Below are 24,747 nucleotides of genomic sequence, written 5' to 3'. Positions count from 1 at the left end.
ATCGAGGAGACTGTGGGTGCTGATAGACTTCCCCGCATGGCTTGAGGTGGTGTTCAGCAGCCCAAAGTAGGCGAGAGGCCCTGGGACCCTGTTAGCAGGGCAGAGAGCTCGTGCCTGGGAAGTGTGAATCCTTGTGACGTGACTGTTTCACCTGCTGCGTCCTCTGGCCCTTGGCCTGCCTCTCAGACAGTGCGCCCTAGGACTGGATCAGCTGCCCGGATCCGCCTGTGACGCAGCCGTTGCAGAGAGGCCGTCCTAAGCAACACCTTGAACGTGTGCTGTGTCATGCAGGCACACTGGATGCAGTGGTCAGCGGTCAGGCTCAGGCCTCAGAGGGGACACAGATTGTTGCTTGGATTTGAATGGGCTCCCGCAGTCTTCAGCCAGAAGCTGGCCTGGGTTCATGGATTTCCTGGGTGCTGCATTGGGGAGCAGGCGGGTGGCAGAGGTCTGTGCATGTGCATCGTGAGAAGTTCTTTCCCTGTTGCCCTGGATGACCAAACTGAAGCCGCTGTCTGTGTTTTGCAGCCACGTGAGAAGGGCCGGATGCGTTTCCACCGGCTGCAGAACGTGCAGATTGCCCTGGACTTCCTGAAACAGCGACAGGTAAGAGCTGCACGGATGCTTTTGGCCTGACTGCATTGTGGGTGTTTGCGGTGCCTGACGGGCTTCAACTCCCCCATCAGGTGGGGACCCACAGGGTGTAAAGCAGCATTAACACGTGGAGCTCCCAGCCGTGGGGCGTGGTGAAGCCCAGTAGTGTAGCTAGGCTCAAAGAAGGTTTAGATGGGTTTATGGAGACGGTCCAGAGGGGGCTGGGCAGTGTCTGGCAGGGGATGGATCACTCTACATGTGCCCTATTTGTAATAGTCTTCTTGTAAACGACCCACTACTTGCCACTCCCAGAGACAGGCTGCTGGGCTGGCTGGATCCTTTATCTGACCCAGTCTGGTGGTCATTCTCTTGCCACTCTTTGCCCATCACCGTGATGTTCACATGCTGGTTAACAGTAGTGCTATAGAGAGGTCTCCTTTGTGATGCTCATCCAGTATGGTCCCCTCTGCCTGGAGACCAGCATCCAAACCAGAATTGGGGTTTTAAATGCAGAAAGTACTCTGCCAGCTTCATAGCCCAGTCACCTCTGCTGCACTTTAGAGCCTCCCGGGGCTTTAGCGCTTGGGTGCCCGGTTGCAAGCGTGCACAAGCTAGCTGCACTCTAGCTGGGTGGGGACCCCATGGTTATGCAGCAATGTGGCACAGGCTTCAATGCAGGCTCAGGTGCCTCACCTGGGACTCTGGGTACTTGGAGGGCTGAGCTCCCTGCTGCCATAGAAATCATAACCTGGAAGTGACTTCCAGAGGTCATGTAGTCCAGTCCCCTGCCTGAGGCAGGATCAACCCTATCCAAACCATCCCATGCAAATCCATCATTTAAACTCTTTGTTAAACTATTGTCACCCCTGACGCAACATCAGTCTGCGCAACCCCCCAGTCCCTATCAGTCTGACCATGGGGGAAAATTCCTTCCTGAGCCCAAAGATGGCCTCGGTCTATCCCTGAGCAGAGGGGCAAGACGTCTGATTTCAGTCCTAACAAGAGTATTGGCACGGCCCAGTCAAAATCCCAGCCTCGGCTGCAGCCGACACCCAGTGCCACTGAGCAAGGCTTAAAACACCCTGACACATGGAGCAGCAAGGCTGTGTGCTGCCCCCACGTGCCCAACTACAGTGAAGGCGAACCTTGGTGTCCTTGGCCTGGCTGGTCCCAGCGGCAGCAGACGCCTCTCACATCCTGCTCAGCGCTCAGGACGTGCTGGGCCCATCAGGTCTCTGCTTGCAGGCTCTGGGGTGCTTCCTCAAGGGCAGGCAATAGGCCACTGTTAGCGGCTGTTACTCAGCCCATGAGCAAAGGCTATCACAGCCCAAGTTTCCTGCTGTTTGCAGGTGAAATGCTGCCTCTCCCTGGGGCTAGGCGTCCTGTTCTGCTTGTTTTGTGGGTTCCCTTTAGCTATGACGCTCTCAAGATCAGGGAGGAGGATAAAACGAAGCTGTAATGATTCATGCTGAAGCAGAGGTTTCCTTCCCCTTCTGGCACAGAGCTCGCACACCGCTCCAGGGGGTTGGGAGGGGACAGCTTCAAAGCCCCCAGCCCCTATCCAGCAATGCAGTTGTTTTGCCAGAGGCCCTAGGGAGTGTACTTCAGTACCCCACACCCCAAATGAAACAGCTCTCTCTTTTGAAGTTCGTGGCATCGCAGCAGAGGGCATGCCGGGACGTTTTGCCTGGAATGCTGTTGGCAGCGATATCCGGGAACTTCCAAAGCACCGAGGTTTAGGTGTGGTCAAAGGCCCATCAGTCACGAGATCCCGGTGCTGGGAAGGGTTGGAAATGGGCCCTGCTGACCCCTAGAGAGTCTTCTCTGGGGAGCAGATGGTGATGGGCATTGGATGCTTGGCAGCTGGGTGATAAAGGTGGTGGAAAGGCATGGGAGGAGCAAGGTGATGCCCTGCGAGTCAGCAGGATCAACCAGCAAGCCAGTGGCCACTGCTTGCTGTTAGCAGGGAGCCCTGAAGATGGGGGTGACACTTGGGCGTATTCATAGCGTCTTCTGCCTCCTGGATCTCAGCTCATTTCCACAACTAGAGAGAGTAGGGTCCTGGCCAAATGCCTGGTGAGGTGCAGGGCGAGTGTTTGTACAACTAAGGCACAAGATTGAGAGTCGAGGGGACGGGGGAACAGTGTTCCCTTCTCTGCTCTGCCTCAGAGTTCCCACAGAAAATGCCGTAGCTCTCCCGTCCCTCGCCTCCAAAGCAGGGGTAGGACTCGTGCTGCTCTTTCCCTAGCATGTTGCAACATGAGGCTTAGATCAGTGGTGGACTGACTTTGCAGTGCCAGAGAGGGCTGAGAATTTGGGTGCCCTCTTTTATCCATGCTACGCAGGTGATAGATTTTCCATTGTGCACAGGTGCATAGGACGCGATACAAAGGCTGCCTCCTCCTGACCTGAATTGCATGATAAAAAGCTAGCAAGGTCCTTTGAGACCCTTGGGCTGGAGGCGTTTGAGAACTGAGAAGTGCTCTTTGTAACCCTCTTTTTTTCTGATGGGGCACAGAGTGACTTGTCTGGAGACTGTACTGCAAGTCAGTGGCAGCGCTGGGGCTGAACCCCAGAGCTTTGAGGCTCAGCTCTGCATTCGTGCAGACAGGTTGCACCTCCCAGGTGTGCACGTTGGGGGGAAGGCTTGAGGGCAGAGGTGGCCTCTCTGGGTGCATCTGATGAGGAGTTTTGACAGCCCTGTTGCTTCCTTTCCAGGTGAAGCTGGTGAACATTCGCAACGATGACATTACAGATGGCAATCCCAAGCTCACCCTGGGGCTCATATGGACGATTATCCTCCACTTCCAGGTAGGGATGCATCTTCTCCCTCGTGGAGCAGAAAGAGGGGCATTCTGTGTTTCCAGACCTCCTCCTGCTGCCTAGGGCCCGCGTATACTGTGCTGGTAACACCGGTATCTGGATCAGTCCAGAGGATTAGCCTGTGCAGCAGTGTCATGGAGACTGGGGCTGTCTGAGAATAACAACTCCTATCTCTGGACATTTACATAATTAAATCATTAATGACGGATTCTGTGCACCGCGGCCCTTTGATTGGCACCGAGGTTATTGGTAGTTGTTTGCTCAGCTGAGCTGGAGAGCTGTACTTCTCTGGGCTGGGGTGGACAGAGCAAATTTGGGGAAGAGTGGGGGAAGACGTTTCTTCATGTGCACATGGCAGGAGGACATGATGGGCTCCCTGTGCACTTTGTGTAATGGGTCTGTGCATCGTCTATGCATGGCCCAGGACTTGAGTCGGGGAGAGGTTGCCCTGCCCAACTGGAGGGCCAGGAGTTTAGCGTGGCAGAGTTAGTGGCTCAAGTTGTCATTGCCCGTGACATGGAGACCATGACATCCTTGCCCTTAAAACCTGTTATGGGGTCTCCAATGGCTGCAGGTTGCCAGGACATGGTTTTGTGGCATCCAATCCCCCCTCCTCATCTCCCACCCCAGCAATAGGCTTTTGTTGACAGCCGCTCTGTGAGGGATATGAGTTTTCCTCATCGCAGCGCCCTGGAGGGGCAGGGGAGCTCGTGAGAGGCATTCCTCGCTGCAGAGCTCCCCTCGCTGTTGGTGACCATTGTTGGCTGGTTCACGAACATGAGATCTGGATAATCCAGGCACCGTTTTCCCACTGACGGGAGCTAAATTGTTCTGCTCGGTGAGGGCAAACCCTGCACCGGCTGGGTTCTGTGGAGTTTTGTTTGCTGAACGCAGCGTGGCTAGGATGCAGTCGATGGTTTTCTGTGACGGTGTCTGGGAGCTCCCAGGAGCACGCCACTTGCCCTGGCCATTTCTCTTGAGCACCAGCACAGGCTTTGGTGGCACAGTCAGGTGCCTTAAGCATTCGGCACTGGCCTGATGAGGGAAGCTCGCCCATCTCCTGAATGCAGGCCTCCCGCAGCTGTGTGGGGGTCTCTCCCTTGCAGTTTGGGCACAGCCTGAGAGAGCCTTTGCCCGCTGTGTTGCCATGCCCCAGTTGGCCTGAGTGCTGAAGCATGGACAGCTCTCTCGGGCACGGTCGCCACCCTCCAACCGCCCTGCTTCCTCGCTCACAAGGTGGTCAGAGGTTGCCCTTATTGTGGATGCAAGGCCAGACCTCCATATAGGGACAGTGTGCACCTGGGGCCCTGAGTTTCCAGTTTGGCATGTGCTGCCTGATGCCAGCAGCTCTTCCCCACTAGCCCCCTGCCCCTGTGGACACGTTCCTGACCACATCCATTCGCTCCCTCCCTCCATGGGTGCAACCCCATGGCCCCGGACCACTGGTTGGTAGGGGTCTTTGATTTAAGGCGTGCGAAGGGTGCCTGGGTGCCCTGTAAACCAGGCCCTGTCATGGTGTTTCAAGCAGAGCAAACGTCTTCTTCCTCCTCCACTGCATGAACCTTTCTGGCCTGTACAAGAGGGCTGGAGCAGCTGCCGTGGGACATGACTCGCCAGCCCCTCCTGCTTCAGGGTGCATGTTTTGAATGGCACCTTCTTCCCAAGGGGGGAACAAATCGATCGGTCCCAGCAAGGCAGAAGGTCTCCACGATGAGGGGTGCACATGCCCCTCGGGTCAGAGTACATGGTCCCTGCAACAGCTCTGCAGTGTTGTTGGAGCCTTGCTCTGTTCCTTTCAAGCCCGTGTGGGCTTCCCTGCTTATCTCGGGGAGCTCAGCCCATTGCTTTGCAAGATGCAGGCTTGCATCTTTCTGAAGGAGGGCATCGCGCCCATGAATGGGATCATGGGATCAGAGGAAAGTAAGGCTGGCAGGGACCTCACAGCATCACATCTGGTCCTGCTTCCTGCTCAGGGCAGGATCGTCCCTGACTGAACCCAGCCGAGTGTCCGTCCAACCTGCTTTTGAAAACTTCAAGGATGGAGATGCCACAGTTTCTCGGAGGAGCCTGGTCCAACGCTTGACCACCCTCGTCCTCAGAAAGTTCCTCCTCGCCTCCCACCTCGTCTCCCCTGCTGCAGCCTGAGACCATTGCTCCTAGTGCTGTCCCCTGCGGCCACAGAGAAAAGTCCTTGTCTGTCTTGCGTGAGTGTCGGACAGTCTGGACCCACCTAGGCCGGTGAACTAGATTCCTGCTGGATTGCGCTGGGGACCGAGGACGGGGTAGAGCGGAGCAGGATTGGCGTGCGAGAGGAGCCGCTTCCTTCTGCAGGTGTGAGGGGTATTAGGCATCCTAGTGAGGCCAGTCGTTGCTCGTCCCTGCGTGGCTGCTGGTGTGAGCATTAGCTTCTCCTGAGCAAAAGGAGACAAAGGAATCGGCTTCCAAACCCAGGCGGGAGGTGGGTGAGCTTGCCCCTCTGCCCGCACCCCCTCCGCCTCGAGCTCCTCGGGTCCCGTGGGGTGAGTTGCTGGAACCTGGCTCCGGTCGCTGGAGGGGCCGCGTTGCTGAGCTGTCCCCCGTGGCTGCTGTTTCGGAGGGCTGGGGCGGTTGTTCCTGAAGGCTGCGGTGGACGCTAGGTGGTGCTGCCGTCCTGCAGCTGAGCAGACCCGGGCTTTGGTCCACGGGAGAGCGCCCCGGCTCCGCTCACCCCCTTCTCCCTGGGAAGGATGCGAGACCTCCCAGCGCAGGGGGGATTTGTTTAAGGGTAGCCGGCTGGCACAGGCGGCTTATGTGCTCCCAGCGGCGCCTGCTCCCTGAGAGGAGCCTTTTTTCTCTGTCTGCCGGGAATAAACAGGTTTCTGTTGGGGAGGCAGCTCCACGGTTGAGCTCGTCGCCTCCCTCCCGGCTTGGACGCTCCTGCCTTCCTGCCCCGCGCGCTCCCTGCGAGCGGCTGCGTGCCGTTGCTCTGTCGCCGCAGGGCTGGTTCACGCGGGCCGGCAGCCTGAGTGCCGCCTTCGATGCTGGAGGATCCTGAGCCCGTGCTGGTTGAAATGGAAGTGGGCAGCCTTGGGAAGGGCTGTCCCTGGGATGCCCCCAGGTTGCTGTGTCTGAGCCCGGGCATGGGTTTGGAGATTTGGAGAGTGGTCATGGCCCTGCTGGCAGTGTCTTATGACCGCCGCGGTGCAGGGCAGGGTGAGGGTGAAGGGGTCTGCTGCGTGGCAGACGGGGCTCCCTGTCCTACCACCCAAGAAGCAGCCCCTCCCTTGCTCCTTGAGGCAGGCAGGCGTGAGGTCCTTCCCTTCCCAGCCCTGCCTTGCTGGGGTTTGGTCACCAGCGTGAAGGGGAGCAAGGGGCCCCTGGAGCGTCTGGTCCCACGTGCAAGGTGGCGGGCGCTGGCGGGAGCTCCCCCGTGGATGCAGGGGCTTGAGGCTTCCCCTCGGGCATCGGCAGAAGCGAGGCAGGATGGTCCCTGTACGAGCCCTGCTAATCGCCATCGCGCACACTGTGGATTTAACCTCTCGGCACCCAGGCAGTTGGCTTCTCCCGAGGGTGCCCGAGATGCACGGGGTCCCTCGGAGGCCCCGTAGCACCAGCTAGCCCTTCTGCAGGGGTCAGACCCCACCCCGTGCCACCCCTCTGTGCCAGGAGCTCCTGCGCCTGGATTCAGCTGTCCACCTTCGGTCCCGGGGGGCCAGCGATGGGCGTCCACGAGCAGACGCCCTACCTGTCAGCCAGGACAGGTGCCCACGCCACTTGGCCGGGGGATTTCCTTTTGGCACGCTCGCCGAGTCACGCCGGCTCCTCCCTGCTGCTTCTGATTTCTCCCCCACCCCTTTCTTTATGCTACCTTCACCAGCCTCCCCTTTTCTTACTTTCCTCCCTCCTTTCTCATCCCCCCGACTCCACTACCGCCCCCTCCCTCCCTTTCCCCTATTTCTGTCTGGTGCCTGCTCTCTGTTTGTGTTGCTGAGGGCCGTGCTCCAATTACCTCATATTTGGAGAGAGAAAGCTGCAGCCAATCCGGACTCCGTCTGCTTTTAGGTCAAGTGATTTCTGAACTGCAGTGAGATGCTTTGAATTTGTCTTGTTGCAGCTCCCAGTCTGTAAGATGGCTGTCTGGAGCGGCAGCGGCTGGGAAGAGACTCTGTGCGTGCGAGCGAGCGAGGGAGAGAGACGATGAGGGATTGCCCGCAGTACTGCGTGTTTGAGACTGTGCATCTAATCTGATGAAGCGGAGGTTAGGATTTATTCGGGAGCCCGAGACCAGCTTAGCTGCATTATTGCCGGTGCGTGCCGCACGGAGGAGATGGGGAATTCTCTGGGTTGTGTTAAGGAGCCGAAAGAACCAGCTGCTGGACCGGGGAGGGCTCCTCTGTCCCCCCAAAAACGGGTTCGCTTCAAACGGAAGTGGAGGGGGAAGAAGAGGATGGTGCCAGAGGCAAGCCCAGAGAAGGAGCAGCCCTCGGCAGGCACCCAGGCGGCTGGAGAGGTGGAGGCATTGAACTTCAAAGCGGCTGCTCGGCCAGAGGGAGGAGGGGAGGTTGCTGAGAGCCTACGCCGAGACGCCTCGCCGGCTGTGGATCCCTGTCCCCGCCCGGGCCTGGATGCGCCGCCCCGGGGGCATGTCGTACAGGTGAAAGAGAGGTTTCAGGGGGAGGTCCGGAAAGCCCACCTGGTGCTGGAGCCCCGGTGGGTGGGAGCGGGGCTCCCGGGGGATTCCCTCGAGGAGGGCACGACTGTCATCGCTCGCCTCCTCGACAACCCGGCGGAGAAGAACTGCGAGAAGGCGGTGAGCCGGCTGGTGGGATTTCGGAGGACCGGGGCTGGGAGCAGCCGGGCTGTGCTGCTTCCTCTGCAAAGGGAGGCTGCAGTCAGCGGCGAGCAGGGAGAGGGAGAGGAGCCCTCCGGAAAGCAGGAGCTGAAGAGGTCTGTGCCTTCGGAGGAAGCCGGCGGGTCCTTGGAGGCCTCGGAGCGAGAAGACGGGAATGAGAGCGTTTCAAGTGCCACGTGGACCAGCTCGTGGATGGCAGAGGTGGGCACCGTCTCGGAGCTGTCCACGCCGTCGCCCATGGTGGACCAGGTGGATGGCCACGGCTTCGAGAGGCCCCTACGCCTGCTGCCGGCGACGCACTCGAAGCTTGCTGCGAAACGGGGGGCGGGCTCGTGGGCGCAGCCTGGCACCAAGCTGCCGGCCTCCCAGAGCGTGTCCTCCGTCAGCGGGCCCAGCGCTGGCACCGTCCAGCGCTCCTCAGGGTACGGGAGTGATTCCTCCCATCGGCCCGCCGAGGGTGCCAGCAGGGCCCTGGCGTCGCCCTCTGAAGATGGCTGCACGCTCTCTGCAGAAGCAGACCGCCGGGCTCCAAGCGGGAGGATGGACAGGGGTGCCGGTCCCGCTGGAAGAAGGGTCAGTACTCCGTTGAGCAATCGCCCTTTCGGAAAGGGGTGTGGGGATGGGGCGGAGGGGGTAGAGAGAGCATTGCTGTTCATGTTGTAGCCTCGCCTTTCCTTGGAGGGATTCCTTCCCAAGTGACTCGCCCACGCTCAGCCCCGTGCCGAGAAGTGACAGGTTAAATCTGACCGGGAACGCTGCTGAAGCGGAGTTTCTCCCCGAGGAGCTGCGCAGGCTGTAACAACCCCTCCACCCCCATGTAGTTAGCACAGAGGTCGGATAACCGCGTCCGACCTGCGGGGCAAAGGGGGTGTTTGCTTGGGCGCTTGACCCTGTTTTGCCTGAGCTGCTCTTGGCATTTAATTGAGAAAGATCTTGAGCAAGTGGAGACCTGCAAGGATGCTCGGAGCGGGTGCAGGCTGTGCGCCGGCTCGTTGCGTTTGCACGCTCTCAGGGGCTTGCCCGTGGCAGCTTCTGACCCATACAAGAGGTGTTTGCCGTCCCCGTTCCCACCATTGGCTGGGGTTTTGCCAGAACGGGGGAGGTGACAGGATTATAAAGCGCGCCGGGTGGGCATGGGGTTGTTAGACCAGTCCCTGGGCACAGAGCAGCCAGACAGCCCCAGGCCGTGGCATGCAGAAGTGATGTCACTGGCTCGATCAGCACTTCCTGGCCTTAATTATTGTGTGGGGGGTTGAAACGAGCTTTGCTGCCAACTTAACAAGCACTTTCATTAGCAGCTGTTGGGTCCGGTGGGTGGGATGGATGGCGGGGGACGGGGCATGGTGACATGGGGGTAGCAGAGGGTGGCATCCCCCATTCAGCCTTAAACCTGCAGCCAGCCAGAGCAGAGTGATGAGAGAAACAGAGGACAGCAAGGAAGCTGTAAATCAACTGGCATCCACTGAGAAAGTGGGAGAGCGAGGGAGGAAACTGGTGTTAAAGGCAGCCTGTCGAATCCCCGTGCTCTCAGAGGCTAATGAAATGGGCATCAAATGCAAAGCCGACTTGCTCCTTGGGGATGGGCACAAGTGCAGCCGGTCCCGAGGCCGCCTCTTTTTTGGCAACAGGTTCATGTTGTAGTGCGGCAGTGCTGTGAGTGGTCCCAGCAGAACTAGGGGTTGTTGGAGACTTGCAGAAAATGAGGGTGGAAGGGAGCTCGGGGGGTCACATCTGGTCCAACCCCTGCTCAAAGCAGGACCAGCTCCAACTACATCATCCCAGCCGAGGCTTTGTCCATCCAGGTCTTACAAACCTCCAAGGATGGAGATGCCACCGCCTCTCTGGGTAACCCATTCCAGTGCTTCGTCACCCTCCTAGTGAGAAAATGTTTCCTAATATCCAACCTCAACTTGCCATGCTGCAAGAGAGGGGGGCACACCTTGGAGAGTCAGAGGAGGTGGGTGGGGGCTGGTGGGCTGGAGCACGTGTGCGCTTGGTTTGGGGTTGCAGTGTGTGCTGAGGCCGGTTGGGGGTTTCTGGGAAGAGCTAGCTGGCTGCTGCATGCCACGCTGCGGGGGTGGGCAGCCGGTCTCCCTGACTTTTGGGCTCGTGGCTCCAAGGGCACTGCGCCTGCCCGGAGCGTGGGGTGGGCGGGATTTCCACATCCGTTGGTGGGCTTGCTTGAGGAAAGCCCACTGCTGTTTTGGGGTGAGCACAGAGCAAGGTGGCACCTGAGAGACAACTGGCTCGGACAGGAGCAGCAACCCACTTTGCCAGGTGCTAGCCGGGGGCAGATCAACAGGTGGTTACCTCGGGTCCGAACTGCAGGCTGCTGGAGCCTCTGCGGGCCCAGCTGTTGACTTGAGTGTTTCCATCCAGTTCCCAGAGGAGAGCTTGTGCTTTTGTAGACAGAGGTTGCTCCAAGCTGAGTAGGAAAAGCATGGTGCCCCGAGGCTCTGGCTCTGGGAGACGTGCATGGGTGGTGCACTGGTAGCTCTTGCATTTTTGACTCCAGCTTCCCGTGAAGGACCGGGTTTACTAGCTTCAATGGCTAGTCATTAAGAGGCTCAGAAGAGTTTTGCCCGGTGCCACAAGAGCAAACCGCGCCAGGTGCCCTACGTTGCATTGGCCATGTCCTCAGAGAGTCCTCGCCAGGGGCGGCGTGAATCCTTGATCCCAAGGGCAGGCTTGACCACGAGGGGAGATGGGGCCGGCACCAAGTCCAGCTGTGCAGATGTCACAGAAACTTTAAGACAAGGGCAGCCATTGAAGATCCCCAGTGGTATTGGCAGGGGTAAATCAGGAAGTCTGCCCGCCTGGCTGGGAGGGGGGCCTTCCTGAGAGTTAGGAAGGTGGAAGAAACGCAGAAGGGGCCGGGTGAGACCTGGCCCGCAGCTGGCTTTGGAGGACAGGCTTGTTGGAAGAAGACTTCCCCACTTCCAAATGAGCAGGTGTTAGTCCTCAGCCTCCGGGCTTGAGCGGCTGAGACCCACAGGGCGTCCATCCTGTGTCCTGGGCCCCTGCGCGTCTACTGGCCCTTCGCCCAGCCTGGGCAGCGATGCCAGACCCTTTGGTCTGCCAAGAGGCCATGCTGCTTGTGGCCTTCCTGGTGAGCCTTCCCGGCCTGTGGTCCTCCGGGCTCAGGGTTTTAAGGAAATCCCCCCGTTGGCTCCAGAAGAGTTAAGGGGGCTGCGTGGCAGGCACTGACAAAGAGCAGTTGGCTGCGTGATGAGCATGTCGGACTCCGGGGAGGAGGTGAGCAGCAGCATACCAATTACCCTGCCGCTGCCGCTCCTGGCTGGGCTTCAGCAGCCGCCGTGGGGGGGAGGAAAGGGAGGGCTCCAGCCCTGCGGCTCCCTTTCTCTTTCCCGCAAGCAGCAGAAACCAGTTGAAAGCGTTTCCCTCCCAGTCACCTTCCTGAAGGACTGCAGTGCGCTGGGAGCCGTCTGCTGAGCCCTCCTTTGGTTTCCTCGAATAAAGCAGCCGGGGGCTTGGCAGGAGTGAGGGGTCCCCATGTTACAGCAAGAAGGGTTTGCTCCTGGGCCCTGGGGCTTTCCTCCCCGTCTCAAACAGCCGGAAGCAAATCAGCCGGGTTAATCTTCCACCAGCGCCCTGGAAGTGCGAGCAGCTTCAGCTCTCCCCTCCTGCCTGCCCCTTAATTAACAGAAGGTAACTGGGGAGGAGAGTGGCTGCGTCGATCAGCAGCTGGCACTTGCGGTGTTGCTTAAAAGGGATCTGCTGCCGGTTTCTCCTTTTCGGTTGGAAACTGGGTCATGATGCCGCTCCCCACCGCGTTTCTAGGCATGGGCTTGCCCTCCCTCTTGCCCCCCGCAGAAAGATGCCTGTGAAGCTCGGAGCCAGCGCCTGCCGCCCGTCGGCTCGGCTCTCGTGCATGCCGCGGTCGTGTTCTCCGCGGCACAGCCGGCAATCACCTTCACGCGCTATTGCCGGCCGTCGCAGCCTTTTAAAAACCATTGTGTGGACCAAGCAAGCTGTCCCTTCCAAGCAAGCCTGGGCGAGGTGGTCTCCCAAGTCACGAGGCTGGGAAAAGGGTTGGATGCCATCAGGACCTGTCGCTGAGGGCAGGGGCGTTAGATAGGGCAGGGTAGGGACGAGCGGGTTCAGAGAGTACAAATGTAGGCAGCAACCTATCTTGCCCAACCTCAGGAGGGGAGTGGTGAAAAGGAAAAGATTTTCCTTGGAAGGGAAAGGGACAAGGGCTGGGGATGCTGCTAAGTGGATGGATCAGATTAGTTGAGATGAATGAGGCAGGTTGGAGGAATCTGCTGTTATTTCTTATCTATGGGTTGTCATTTATTGTAAGCCACTCCGAGCCTCTCGTGACAGAGCAGGAGATAAATCTGAATGATGATGATGATAATAAACCCTTGGGGGGGCACCGGAATAAACAGCTAGTTCAAATAACGGGATAAGAAGCCATAGTCCGCTCAAGGCTGGGGCAGAGGACTGAGTGGCTTTGGTCAACCCTGGAGCCTGTCAGACGGGCTGGTGTCCCGACAACATTGGAAACGGCAGTCCCTGTCCTAGCGCTCCAAATACTAGACCATCGACTCTCCACCAGGTTGCTGCGTCACCCTGGGGTGCCTCGAGATCCTTTAAAGGGTGTTGTGGGGGTCCCAGGCCATGTTAGCACTGTCCGGCCTGCAAGCAAGAGAAACCCAGAGATGTCAGGTAGGAGGGCGTAGCACCAAAGCTATTCTGCCCTGCTTTCCGAGCTCTTTGCAGCAGAAGGATTATTCTCATATTTTTCTGCGATCAAAAAAGGAGGAAAAACGAAGAGCTGGCATTTTCTGAGGGTGCCTCGAGCCTGACAAGGTTGAGAACCGCTGTGCTAGACGCCGGGGTGGGGGGGGTGTGAAGTGCATGGGGGATGGAAGGAGAGCAGGGAGGGGGACCGGGTGGTCCCTCCAGCCGTGCGGTCAGAGCAATGATAGCAGCGAGACCCGGAAGCCCCCGACCCATCCAGATGTCTGGCTTGTCACGCCTGACGCAGCAGCTGTCTGGGAGGGCTCGTGGCTCAGAGCTGCCTGCCCTGGATTTGTTCGCAAGGCGTCCTGTGCCACAACCACGGCACTGCTGCCGGAGCTCGGGGGAATCGGGCTGAGGCGCTCTAGCAGCCGGGGAGGCAGCTCGGAGGAAACGGAGCCATTTCTGCGTTGGCTTCTGTTCTCGCCGCCCTGCCTTACCCACGTCTGCTCCGGCAGATGCGATTTCCTGCTGCTTCTGTGAAGTCAGGCTGGGAGGTGAGGCTGCTCTGAGCTGCCTGGATTCATCCCGGGAAGCAAACACGCCAACTGGCAGCTTTGGTTGGAGGATATTGTCTGCAGCGGTGACTCGAGCTGGGTCATCCTCTCGGCTGCCCGGCTGAGCGGGGCCGTTCTGGCCAGGCTTAGAGATGCTTCCCCACCTCCACATGCTGCAGCTGCCTTGGGGTATCAATCCACGTTCCCGGAGGTTGTCCCCCAGCGGGATGGGCTGGATGTGGTGTAGGGTAAAGTGCCGGGAAATGCTAGCGCTATGTGGCACGCAGCTCTTCATTGTAGGGCGGATGGAGTGTGTCCCTCCATCTGCCTGCAGGTGCCTTTCCCCCACCCTGCCTGGTCTAGGTTGGGTATTTCCAAAACCCGCGTCCTTGCAGCGCTGAGGTCCTGTCTCCTGGCTCTCAGGAGAAATGCATAACAGGGAACTGTAGGCTGGATTGACTCGCTGAATCCCTTGAAGGAGAAATCACGTTTCCAGGCTAGAGAAATTGTACGAAGAACCTGTAAGATCCTTGGGACTTAAAAAGGTGCACTAAAGATGCCTTTCCTCCCGGCTGTGGGTATCACTTATACCTTGTGCATTGGATAGTGCTGTGTGTGAGCCATCCATGTGGCTGTGGCTGGGGCATGTCCTCTCCTGGGACTCATGAGACCGGCATGGGGAGGAACCCTGAGGTTTTGAGCTAGCATGACTGCTGCTTTTGCCCTTGGTTCTGCCCAAAAGACCCCCCCCTCCCAAAAAAACATGTAGAGGAGAGCAAAGAAGCCCCTGGATCTTAAGGAAGGGAGTTGAATCCCAAACGTTGCAGGCTGTTTACCAGGCACGTAGCAGATCTTTTGAAACAGTCCCATTTCAGACCTCCCGGGTTATCGCGTCTCTCTCCAACTGGACTCCTTTGCTCTGAAAAACCAGCCTGCATGAGTCTGTTTGCTACGCCCTCTCCTTTCAGATGATTTTAGTCTGCTCTCAGACGTGCTGCGGCTGCCTACTGAACCTGGCTGCCTGTAGACACTGATCCCAGGCCTGGGGTTTGAATGGGGGCATGTTCCCAGATGTGGCCGTAAACCTCAAAGCTGGCACTTCCACAACTCCCTACTTGCGCCCCCACGTAGTGTATGTGATAGAGCTTTCTAGTGCATCATGCAGCTGGCCGTAGTCCTGTATAACTAGGCTTTGGTCCCATCTGTCTTGTTTTATTATTATTGTAAGCTGCCCTTTTCTGGGGGGGAGGGAAGCATATATGTCTAATAAATACAAAAAAATGCCATGTCTTGACAGATCTCCGACATCTACATCAGCGGAGAGTCGGGGGATATGTCTGCGAAAGAGAAGCTGCTTCTCTGGACACAGAAGGTGACAGCTGGCTACATCGGAGTAAAATGCACCAACTTCTCCTCGTGCTGGAGCGATGGGAAGATGTTCAATGCTCTCATCCACAGATACAGGTATGTGGAAGGGAGCAGCGGGGGATGCCCTGAACGGTCGGGGGGCGCGTACCACTGCTTGTGCTGTCCGCAATTACCGTATTTTCTGACATACCACATGCACCTCTTTCCCAAAAGTGAGTGGCTGGAAGTTAGAGTGCAGATTGTGGGGGAGAAATGTGGTAAGAGAAGTTCCTGCTGCTTACTGGGCAAAAGCAAAAGTAAAATCTGCAGTGACCGCAGAAAACAGAAGAGTGGGCACAAAGTATGTGGATAACATGGTCATACTCTGCACTTTGAAGCCCAAGTTCTCCTCTGCCAGGAGGTGTTGCTTTGCTGGCTCAGGGCCCCGCCTGGTGGAGAAGGCTGAGAACATGCAGTGGTGCAAGAAGCAGCAACTTTAATGAGGGTTTGGGGCAGAGGGGGAACACTAAAACCAGAAGTCGGGCTCCTCCGGCCACGTCTCACGCCTCATGCGGAAGGAGTCCAGAGTCTCATACTGAGATGTCCCCTAAGCGGTGGACGAGGGGAGGGCTGTGTGCTAGGCTAGGAGTCCTGGGAGCTAGCTGGGATGTCACCGCTTTTGAGTGTGAACGTGAAGATTTCCTGGTCCTTATTCTCACATGCACACCCTGTTTTGTTTGCATGCCCAGTTGCACTAGCAGTACCACCCTGGTGGGGCACTGTGAAGGGGTCTGCCAATACACTGCCCTCCTGGTGGCCTGCCTTGGCATGGCTTGCCCTGCCTCGGTTTCCCTCTAGATCACCCTTCTCTCAGACTTGTCCTCAGTCTCTGCCCAGGGGGGTCTGAGAGGCAGCAGTGCTGGAAATGACCTGAAACAATGTTCCCAAGAAAGAGAAGCCTTCTGCCCATCCCGGATGACCTTTCTTCCCTAGTCTCTGGGGGACACTCTGGACATTGGTGCTCTCTGCTTGAGATGGGTCTGCTTCAGGGAGCTTCTCTCTCCCGTGGGCCTGTCTCTTGAGAGCCACAGGACATGACCTGCCTTCTGCAGTACCCTCGGGGAAAACACCTGCCTCCTTCCCTGCTTGACCCAGCAATTGAAGCCAACCACCTGCTCTGTGGCAGATCACGATCAGCTGGGGGGTGGGAGAGCAACTAATCCATCCTGGGTCCAGCCCCCCTTCAGGGGACTACTCACCGGTGACGGGCACTCCTGGCACTCCCATTCAGGGTACCTGCAGCCAAGGGCTTCTCTGTTGCTTGGCCTCTGTGCCTGTCTGTCCATGCATGTGTTCAGCTGCACAGCAAGCCATGCGATGTCTCGGAGGGAGCCTGACGGGGGCTCTGTGTCTTTCAGGCCGGATCTGGTGGACATGGAGAGGGTGCAGATCCAGAGTAGCCGGGAGAACCTGGAACAGGCCTTTGAGATTGCAGAGAGGCTGGGAGTCACCCGACTGCTGGATGCTGAAGGTGAGAGGATGTGGCAGCTGGCTGAGTGTGGTTAGCCAAAATGACTTTCTGGTGTCTGCATGGGGAGAAAATCTACTTTCCCTTTGCCCCTCCCTGATCACTCCCATGTCTTTGTTCCCTTTCACCAGATGTGGATGTCCCGTCGCCCGATGAGAAATCTGTGATCACTTATGTGTCTTCAATCTATGATGCCTTTCCCAAGGTCCCCGAAGGCGGAGAAGGGATCAGCGCTGTTGTAAGAGCCTCTGCTTTTCACACCTGCTGACCCCATGTTTTTTGTGGGGCTCATCTGAGCTTCCCCATGCAGCTGCTGGGCATATGGGAAGTTCGTCTTACCCTGCAGGCAGAGAGTTTGGAGGCTTCCCCTGCTGTCTGCACGAGAGGGCTGCACAGATGAAATAGCCTGGAATAGTCATGCAAGAGAGACCGGGGAGAGGTGTTGGGACATAGCACAGGTGTAACCTGGAGGCAGGAGCTCCTTTCTGCCCCTTTGATGCTGCCTCCCCAGAGCAGGCCCCTTTTGCATTTGACCCTTGGAAGACGCAGCCATTGCGAGTCACAAGCATCCAGTACTTCGAGCATCTGTGATTGCATTAGTTCTCCAGTAACACAGGAGGCTTGGAAGAGATGGGCTGCCTTGTTGTCTTGCTGTTTTCCCTGATGAACCCTTTACATGGCTCTCCCTCTTCCTCCCAGGAAGTGGATTCCAGGTGGCTGGAGTACCAGAGCCGTGTGGATTCCCTCCTCTCGTGGATCAAGCAGCACACGATATTGATGTCTGACAAGTCCTTCCCCCAGAACCCTGTAGAATTAAAGGCAAGTGCTAAGCAAAGTTCCTCTGGAGCATGCTAGCTCTGGGGAGACGCTGGTGGGAGAAAGGTGGCCTGGAAAGCAGGAGGATGATGTGGCTTTGTGTCCCCTTGCAGGCACTTTATAACCAGTACATACACTTCAAAGAAATGGAGATCCCGGCAAAAGAACAAGAGAAAGGGCAGATAGAGGAGCTGTATAAGCTACTTGAGGTAAGAGCCTTCTTAGCAGTGTGAGTAGCTGGCAGTATTATGCTTTTTGCAAGGCATGCTGTGCATTCAGTTCGGGGTTAAAGAAATAACCCTGAGGGTACAGCACAATGCAAGCAGTGCTGGACCCAGGGGGACTGAGAGATCCAATGGCTTCCCTCCTGGCTGTAGTGTCTGAACACATCCCAGTAGTTGAACTCCTTCCCAGTGCAGTACAGAGAGGGTGATGTGAGGATAGAGGTGTGGATGGAAACATCCCAGTCCCACATGGGGTTGGGGGAGCCTTATCCACCTCAGAGGTAGGAGGGCCTGTCACAGGAGGGGGAATGGAAGAGCATGGCTGTGATCTCAGAGGGAAGAAGGGATGAAAGACTGTTTTCTTGTGGTGCTTCAAGGTGTGGATTGAATTTGGCCGCATCAAGTTGCCCCAGGGCTACCACCCCAATGACGTGGAGGAAGAGTGGGGCAAGCTGATCATAGAGATGCTGGAGCGTGAGAAGTCTCTGCGGCCAGCAGTGGAGAGGTTGGTGCTGAACTGGGGTGGGGCCCGTGGAGCTCACGGCACCCTGCTTGGAAAGTCGCCCTGTTTCTCTCTCCATCCCCTTCCCCTCACCCCAGCCCCAATGGCTGGAGGTGTCCGAGGAGGTGGCTTTTCTCTGATTCCCCCTGTCTTGTCACAGGCTGGAATTGCTGCTACAAATCGCTAACAAGATTCAGAACGGTGCTCTGAGCTGTGAAGAAAAGCTCACCCTGGCAAAGAACACGCTGCAAGCTGTGAGTGTCAGCACTTCTTTCCTGATTTCATGTTGTGCCTTGTGTCTGTTTTTCCTTTCCTTGGGACCTGCCTTCCTCCTAAGCTTTCCTTTGTGCTGCTGAGTTTAGGGTCAGGCTGCTGGATACCCAAGTGAGTGGGAGCTCCCAGGAGGATACTTGAGCTAAGAGGACAAATATAGCCCTTGGCTGTGTGATCAGGGAGCTGATATAACTTCTCTGTATAGCAAAAGAAAGACCATTGCCGGACAACCAGTGCTTAGTTCCTTCCAGCTTCCAAAAAGATGTTGACAGATTGGCAAAAGGTCAGAATATTGCTACTGCGGTCTGGAAAACCTGGCGCCTAGTGAGTTTTGCAGAACTCGGCCTGTTTAGTTTGTCCAAGAGAACATTAAGGAGTAACCTGCATCCTTCTGATCGTTGAGGGCCCTGTAATGTGGCAGAAGAAGACAGTCCAGCCATTGGAAGCTCAAGCCAGGCATGTTCGGGTTAGAAATAAGAGGGACGTTTTATAGTGAAGGTGGTTCAGTCATTGCACGCACTCACCCAAGGATGGGTGGGTTCTGCCATGTCCAGAGGTCTTAAGCGGTGACTGGACATTGTTCAGCGAGATGCATTATGGGCTTTAGCACATGTTAATACCTGAGGCTCCTTGGAGATGGGGGGGGGGGTGTGTGTGTGTCTGTGTGTGTGTGTGTGTGTGTGTGTGTGTGTGTGTGTATCATGCTCATGACTGTCCTCTCTGGCTTCAGAGTCTGCAAACTGTGGATGCTGAGCCAGGGTAGAGCCCTCTGGCCTTGTGAGGCCTGGTGCAGCGGGCGTGAGGAGCACCAGTAATAACTCTTGTACCTCCCACTGCAGGATGCCGCTCACTTGGAGTCCGGTCAGCCAGTGCAGTATGAGTCCGATGTTGTCATGTACCTGCAGGAGTGTGAAGGGCTTATCCATCATCTGCAGGTGGACTTACAGATCCTGCGAGATGAGAATTACTACCAGCTGGAAGAATTGGTCTTCAGGTGAGTGGCTGAGAAAGTCCTGTGGGCCTGGGCAGAGCGGTACAGTGGTGCTAGTCTGTAGACACCCAGCAAAAACTTAGCAGGAAGGGTTCAGCACTAGTTGAGTGTGTGCCCTGCTTTTGATGTCCTCCCTAGCAGAAGGGTGACTGTATGCCAACCCTCAACCCAGGGAGAAAAATAAGATCGTTTTAGAGAGCAGGCAGGGCATGTCTGGTGTCCCTCCCAGAATCCAGACCTCTTTAATCAGTCTCCTCCCTGTCCCCTTCCTGCTTCGCTTCAGGATCATACGTCTGCAAGACGAGCTGGTCACCCTGCGGCTGGAATGTACTAACCTATACAGGAAGGGCCATTTCTCATCACTGGATCTAGTGCAGCCCTCCACCCTGAGCACAACGCACTTGAAGGCAGAGTCCTTGACGAAGGGAACGCACACGTCTTCTGCCTCCTGGTTCCGGAAGCCCATGACCCGCACAGAGCTGGTAGCCATCTCCTCTTCTGAGGATGAAGGCAACCTCCGATTTGTATATGAGCTGCTGTCTTGGGTGGAAGAGATGCAGGTGAGTGTGCTCCCTGGATAGGGGGTGGGGATTGAGGAGCTCTGCAGACAGAATAAGCTGCATCCATTAGCATGGAAGGCTTTGGTATTTTCTGCCTTTTTGTTTAAATTGCACTTTCAGCTCAGATTTCATAGACATTAGGGCTGGAAGGGACCTCGGGAGATCATCAAGTCCAGCCCCCTGCCCAAAGGGCAGGAAGTCAGCTGGGGTCAAAGGATCCCAGCAAGATGAGCATCCACTTTGCTCTTGAAGGTGTTCAATGTAGGTGCTTGAACCACCTCCGATGGCAGACTGTTCCAGAACTTGGGGGCTCGGACAGTAAAGAAATTCTTCCTTATGTCCAGCCTGAAATGGTCTTGCAGTAGTTTATGACCGTTCCACCTCGTCATCCCTTGGGGCGCTCTGGTGAACAAGCGTTCCCCCAGATCCTGGTGGTCACCCCGATAAACTTATAGGTGGCCACCAGATCACCCCTGAGCCTGCGCTTTTCCAAGCTAAAGAGCCCCATGGCTCTCAGCCTGTCGTCGTAAGGTCTGTTTTCCTGACCTCTGATCATGCACGTGGCTCTCCTCTGGGCTCTCTCAAGCTTCTCCACATCCTTTTTGAATTGTGGAGCCCAAAACTGGACGCAGTACTCCAGCTGCGGCCTCACCAAGGCCGAGTACAAGGGGAGAAAGACGTCCTGGGATTTGCTCGAGAAGCATCTCTGGGTGCAAGCCAGCGTTTTGGTCGCTTTACTAGCCACAGCATCGCATTGCAGGCTCATGTATATCTTGTGGTCAATGATGACCCCCAAGTCTCTTTCTTCCGTAGCGCTAGCCAACGTAGCACTGCCGAGCCTATAAGGATGCTGCAGGCTTTTCTTCCCAAGGTGGAGAACCTTGCATTTTTGGGTGTTAAACACCATCAGGTTCTCGTCCGCCCATTTGCTGAGCCTGTCCAGGTCAGCCTGGATCACCTGCCTGTCTTCTGGTGTGGATGCTTTGCCCCAAAGTTTGGTGTCATCGGCGAACTTGGCCAGTCCGCTCCTGACTCCAGTGTCCACATCATTGGTGAAGACGTTGAACAATATGGGTCCAAGGACAGAGCCTTGGGGGACCGCACTGGTCACAGGGCACCACGATGAGTGACTGCCATCAATTACTACCCTCTGGGTCCGACCACGGAGCCAGTTTCCCAGCCAGCGGATCGTGGTGGAGCCAAGGCCACAACTGGCCAGTTTCGCCAAGAGATGATCATGGCATACCAGATTGAAGGCTTTTTTGAAGTCAAGATATATGACATCAATCTCTTCTCCCTGGTCCAGGTGATAGGTCACCTGGTCGTAGAAGGAAATGAGATTGGTCAAGCAAGACCTACCCGCAACAACCCCGTGCTGGCTATCCCTCAGGATGTTGGCGTTGGCCAGTCCATCAAGGATGGCCTCCTTAATAAACTTTTCTAAGATCTTCCCTGGGAAAGAAGTCGGGCTGATGGGCCTATAGTTAGCCGGATCCACTCTCCTCCCTTTCTTGAAGATCGGCACCACATTGGCCTTCTTCCAGTCTTCGGGCAATTCACCAGACCGTCAGGAGTTTTCAAAGACCCGTGCCAGGGACTGGGCTATGACGCTCGCCAGCTCCTTGAGTACCCTGGGGGGTAGATTGTCAGGGCCGGATGACTTGAAGGTATCCAGCTTCTCAAGGTGTTTCTTCACAAAGTCAGCATTAATGAAGGGTAGGGGATCTCCCTCACCTGGACCTACCTGTCCCATAGTGGGCATGGGCGTCCCATGGGACTGATGAAAGACCAACGCAAAGTACCCATTTAATAGGTTGGCTTTTTCCTGGGCGTCAGTTGTCCCATCTGTTTCAGCAGGGTCCAGTGTTGCCCTTGCTTTTCCTCTGGCTCCCCACATACCTGAAAAAAGACTTTTTATTGTCGTTGATGCTCAAAGCTAGTTGGAGTTCAGTTGCAGCCTTGGCTTTCCTGGTTCGCTCCCTGCAGGACCGGACCAGTGCAGCATAATCCTCCTTGGAGGTGACTCCCATCCTTTGTAGGCCTTTCTTTTTAGCCTCAGGAGGTCTGCTAGGTCCCTGGAGAGCCAGGGGGCTGCTGTGCCCTCTTGCTGCCGTTCCTCCAAGATGGAATAGACTTAGCTTGTGCATTGAGGATTGCTTCCTTGAACCACTCTTCTTGAACTCCCATCTCCCTGGGGTCATGGTCCCTTAGGGCCTCACTGACAAGCCTCTGGAGCTTGTCAAAGTCGGTTTTTCTGAAGTCAAGGACTTCCGTGTTGCTGACTGACTTGCCAGCTTTACGGCAGATGGTGAAGGTGATCAGGTCGTGGTTGCTGTCACCCAGCTTCCCATCAATCGCTAGGTCGCCGATTAGGTCGTCCCCAGTAGCCAGTACCAGGTCAAGCAGCGCTTTACCTCTCCTTGGCCCGTAGACTTCTTGAGTCAGGTAGAGGTCATCCACGCACGAGAGGAAGCTTTGCAACTGCTCGGATTTTGCTGAGTGATCTTCCCACAAGATGTCTGGGTAATTGAAGTCATCCATGACAACCAAGGTCCTGGAGCATGCGGCCTCAGCCAGCTCCCGGGCGAACTCCTGGTCAAGCTCAGGACTTTGGGTGGGAGGTCTGTAGTAGACTCCCACCGTTGTGTCCCCTGTGCCGTGTTCCCCACGAATTTTAACCCAGAGGGTCTCCAGTCGTCCACCCTGGTTGCCAACATCAGCTTGGAGGGACATGTAGCTTGCCTTAACATAGAGAGCTACACCCCCGCCCCTTTTATCTACCTGATCCCTCCTGTACAGGGTATAGCCATCTATACCCGAGGTCCAGTCGTGGGTGGAGTCCCACCAGGTCTCCGTTGTCCCTATGACGTCGTAATTATTTGCACTGAGCAGGAGGATGAGCTCCTCCTGCTCGTTCCCCAGGCTCCTGGCATTTGTGTACAGGCAGGCGAGTGTCCCCTTGGGGGCTTATGTCTTGCCCACAGGTGGTACCAGGGCTGGGGCAGAGGTGGGCTCCCTTACGTGCCTTGGCCCGCTGGCTCTGCAAGGGTCGCTCAGCGGGCCACCAGCGGTGGTAGTCCCCCCGTCCCCCAGCAGGCTTAGTTTAAAGCCCGGCGGAGCAGGTCAGCCCGTCTGGCTGAGAAGAGCCTCCTCCCCAGGGGAGAGAGGTGGAGGCCATCTCTTCCCAGCAGCTCGCTGCCGCTCTCGCCAAAGAGCGGGCTGTGGTCGTGGAAGCCAAAGCCTTCCCGATGACACCAGCGCCGCAGTCTTTGGTTGACCACGTGGATCCTCTTCTCCCTCCTCAGCCCATAGCCCGAGACTGGGAGGATTGATGAGAAGACCACCTGTGCCCCAGACCCTTTAGCCCCGCTCCCAAATCCCTGTAGCGCCTCGTGACCCGGCTGGGAGCCGTGTCGTCGGTGCCCACGTGGATGAGGAGCATGGGATAGTGGTCTGTGGGCTGGGGGAGCTCAGGGATCCTCTCCGCAATGTCCCGGATGCGGGCGCCCGGGAAGCAGCAGACTTCCCGGGCTCAGGGCTCGGGGCGGCAGACTGCCCCTCCATCCCCTCCGGGTGGAGTCTCCCACAACAAACGCTTACGTCTGGTCGTGGGCAGAGCGGGGCGGTAGCTGCAGTCGGGCCCGTGGTGCCTGTGGGAGCTGGCGACTCCGCCGGCTCTGCCGGGGCAGCAAGAGGTGTGTAAGCGCCGGCGGGGCAAGGGCTTGGTGCGGCGGCCCTGGGGCCCTTGACCACCTCGGTCCATGCCCCTGACTGGACGGAGCGGGAGGTCCCCGAGTCCTCCCTTGTCCTGGAGGGAGACCGTGGTCGACCCTGCGGCTCCCGGGGGAGAAGGGCCCAGCAGTAGGAGTCGATCTCCGGCTCACAGCCCCCGATGGCGCGCAGCCTCTGGACTGTGACCTGGAGCTCCTCCACCTGGCACCAGAGACCCCAGTAGGGAGCAGACCCCACACGGGGAGGTGGCCAAACTCCCGGGCCCCAGAGCCTGGAAAAGGGACAGGCAGCCTCCGCGGCCGAGAGCCAGGGCCGCCGTCTGCGTGGAGCCCGGGACCATGGGCGCCGTCTGCGTGGCCTTCTCTGAGGTGCCCGGGGCGGGGGGCGCAGAGCCCGAGGGGACCCGAGGCGTGCGGCGCGTGCCCATCCGTGTCATGCCTCTGGTAGGCTGGCTACGGCTGGGACTGTCTACCCTGGGGGTCCTTAAGAGGAGGCTCGATGAACACCTTGCTGGGGTTGTTTGACCCCAGTACTCTTTCCTGCCATGGCAGGGGGTTGGACTTGATAATCTGCTCAGGTCCCTTCCGACCCTAAAAATTATGAAAGGCTGGAGATGGGGTTTACATGCTGTCTTTTAACAGGCTGTGCACAGCGAATGGGGAAGGTACTCTTCAAAGCAGGGCGCGAGGTGGATTCAACTCAAAAAGGCCTCTTGAATGGCTTGGGACCTGTCTGTTGCTGAACTCAGTGAGAGTTGGGTGCTTGACCTCAGTGATGTTAGGATCAGCCCCTTAAAGAGCGTTGTGTCTTGGTAGCGAGCTGGGAGGTAAAGTCACCCCCAGTCTCGCGTGCTTTTGAGCCTGAAGAAGGCTGGCTGGACTTATTGGTGGCTGTTTCAGATGAGGCTGGAGCGAGAAGAGTGGGGGAGCGACCTGCCCAGCGTGGAATCTCAGCTGGACACCCAGCGGCACGTCCACACCAGCGTGGAGGACCTGGGCTCCAGCGTGAAGGAGGCTCGGCTGTACGAGGTGAGGTGACAGGCTGGAGGATGGAGTAGCTACACTGGCAAGAGCTCACGCGGGTGAGGATGAGGGGAGGAAGGTGGGTCCTGCCAGTGTTTTGTGGCTCAGAGGAAGCACAGGCTTGGGTGTGAAGCAGCGAGGCATCTTTGTTGCTGCCGGGTGACCTGGCCACACACACTGCGTCTCTGAGGGTGCACAGGCGGGCTCAGTGAACACCCCCCAGCATGAACAAACTTGAAT

At 57.3% G+C, this 24,747-nt stretch overlaps 2 protein-coding genes across 12 annotated transcripts in view; both read left to right on the top strand.

Moving 5' to 3' along the window:
* MACF1 (microtubule actin crosslinking factor 1) overlaps nucleotides 1–24,747 on the top strand; it is a 225,318-nt gene that overhangs the window by 78,183 nt on the left and 122,388 nt on the right. For all 11 annotated transcript variants that reach the window (XM_090058664.1, XM_090058667.1, XM_090058656.1 and 8 more), the window contains 12 exons: nucleotides 529–606; nucleotides 3,313–3,405; nucleotides 14,810–14,976; nucleotides 16,278–16,390; nucleotides 16,519–16,625; nucleotides 17,087–17,206; nucleotides 17,317–17,412; nucleotides 17,805–17,932; nucleotides 18,090–18,183; nucleotides 19,042–19,196; nucleotides 19,477–19,753; nucleotides 24,385–24,513. In XM_090058664.1, the coding sequence (XP_089914790.1) occupies nucleotides 529–606; nucleotides 3,313–3,405; nucleotides 14,810–14,976; nucleotides 16,278–16,390; nucleotides 16,519–16,625; nucleotides 17,087–17,206; nucleotides 17,317–17,412; nucleotides 17,805–17,932; nucleotides 18,090–18,183; nucleotides 19,042–19,196; nucleotides 19,477–19,753; nucleotides 24,385–24,513 (1,557 nt within the window). The remainder of the gene's footprint in view (nucleotides 1–528; nucleotides 607–3,312; nucleotides 3,406–14,809; nucleotides 14,977–16,277; nucleotides 16,391–16,518; nucleotides 16,626–17,086; nucleotides 17,207–17,316; nucleotides 17,413–17,804; nucleotides 17,933–18,089; nucleotides 18,184–19,041; nucleotides 19,197–19,476; nucleotides 19,754–24,384; nucleotides 24,514–24,747) is intronic.
* Nucleotides 7,673–12,328, top strand: LOC149859372 (uncharacterized). The gene is made up of 2 exons (XM_090056733.1): nucleotides 7,673–8,821; nucleotides 12,083–12,328. Exons 1-2 carry the CDS (start codon nucleotides 7,724–7,726, stop codon nucleotides 12,326–12,328), a joined length of 1,344 nt encoding a protein of 447 aa, XP_089912859.1. The 5' UTR covers nucleotides 7,673–7,723.

The sequence above is a fragment of the Crocodylus siamensis genome, chromosome 7, assembly GCF_052110815.1.
Source record: "Crocodylus siamensis isolate JL-2025a chromosome 7, ASM5211081v1, whole genome shotgun sequence".
Taxonomy (NCBI): Eukaryota; Metazoa; Chordata; order Crocodylia; family Crocodylidae; genus Crocodylus; species Crocodylus siamensis.
Note: the sequence above shows the minus strand (reverse complement) of the source record. Positions and strands in the feature narration are given on the sequence as shown.

What these genes read in the sequence shown, in the direction of transcription:
- LOC149859372 (XM_090056733.1), top strand. Translation starts at nt 7,724, where the DNA reads ATGGGGAATTCTCTGGGTTGTGTTAAGGAGCCGAAAGAACCAGCTGCT. An exon ending in CCGGTCCCGCTGGAAGAAGG is followed by an intron (nt 8,822 to 12,082) that starts GTCAGTACTCCG and finishes TGCCCCCCGCAG; the next exon opens with AAAGATGCCTGTGAAGCTCG.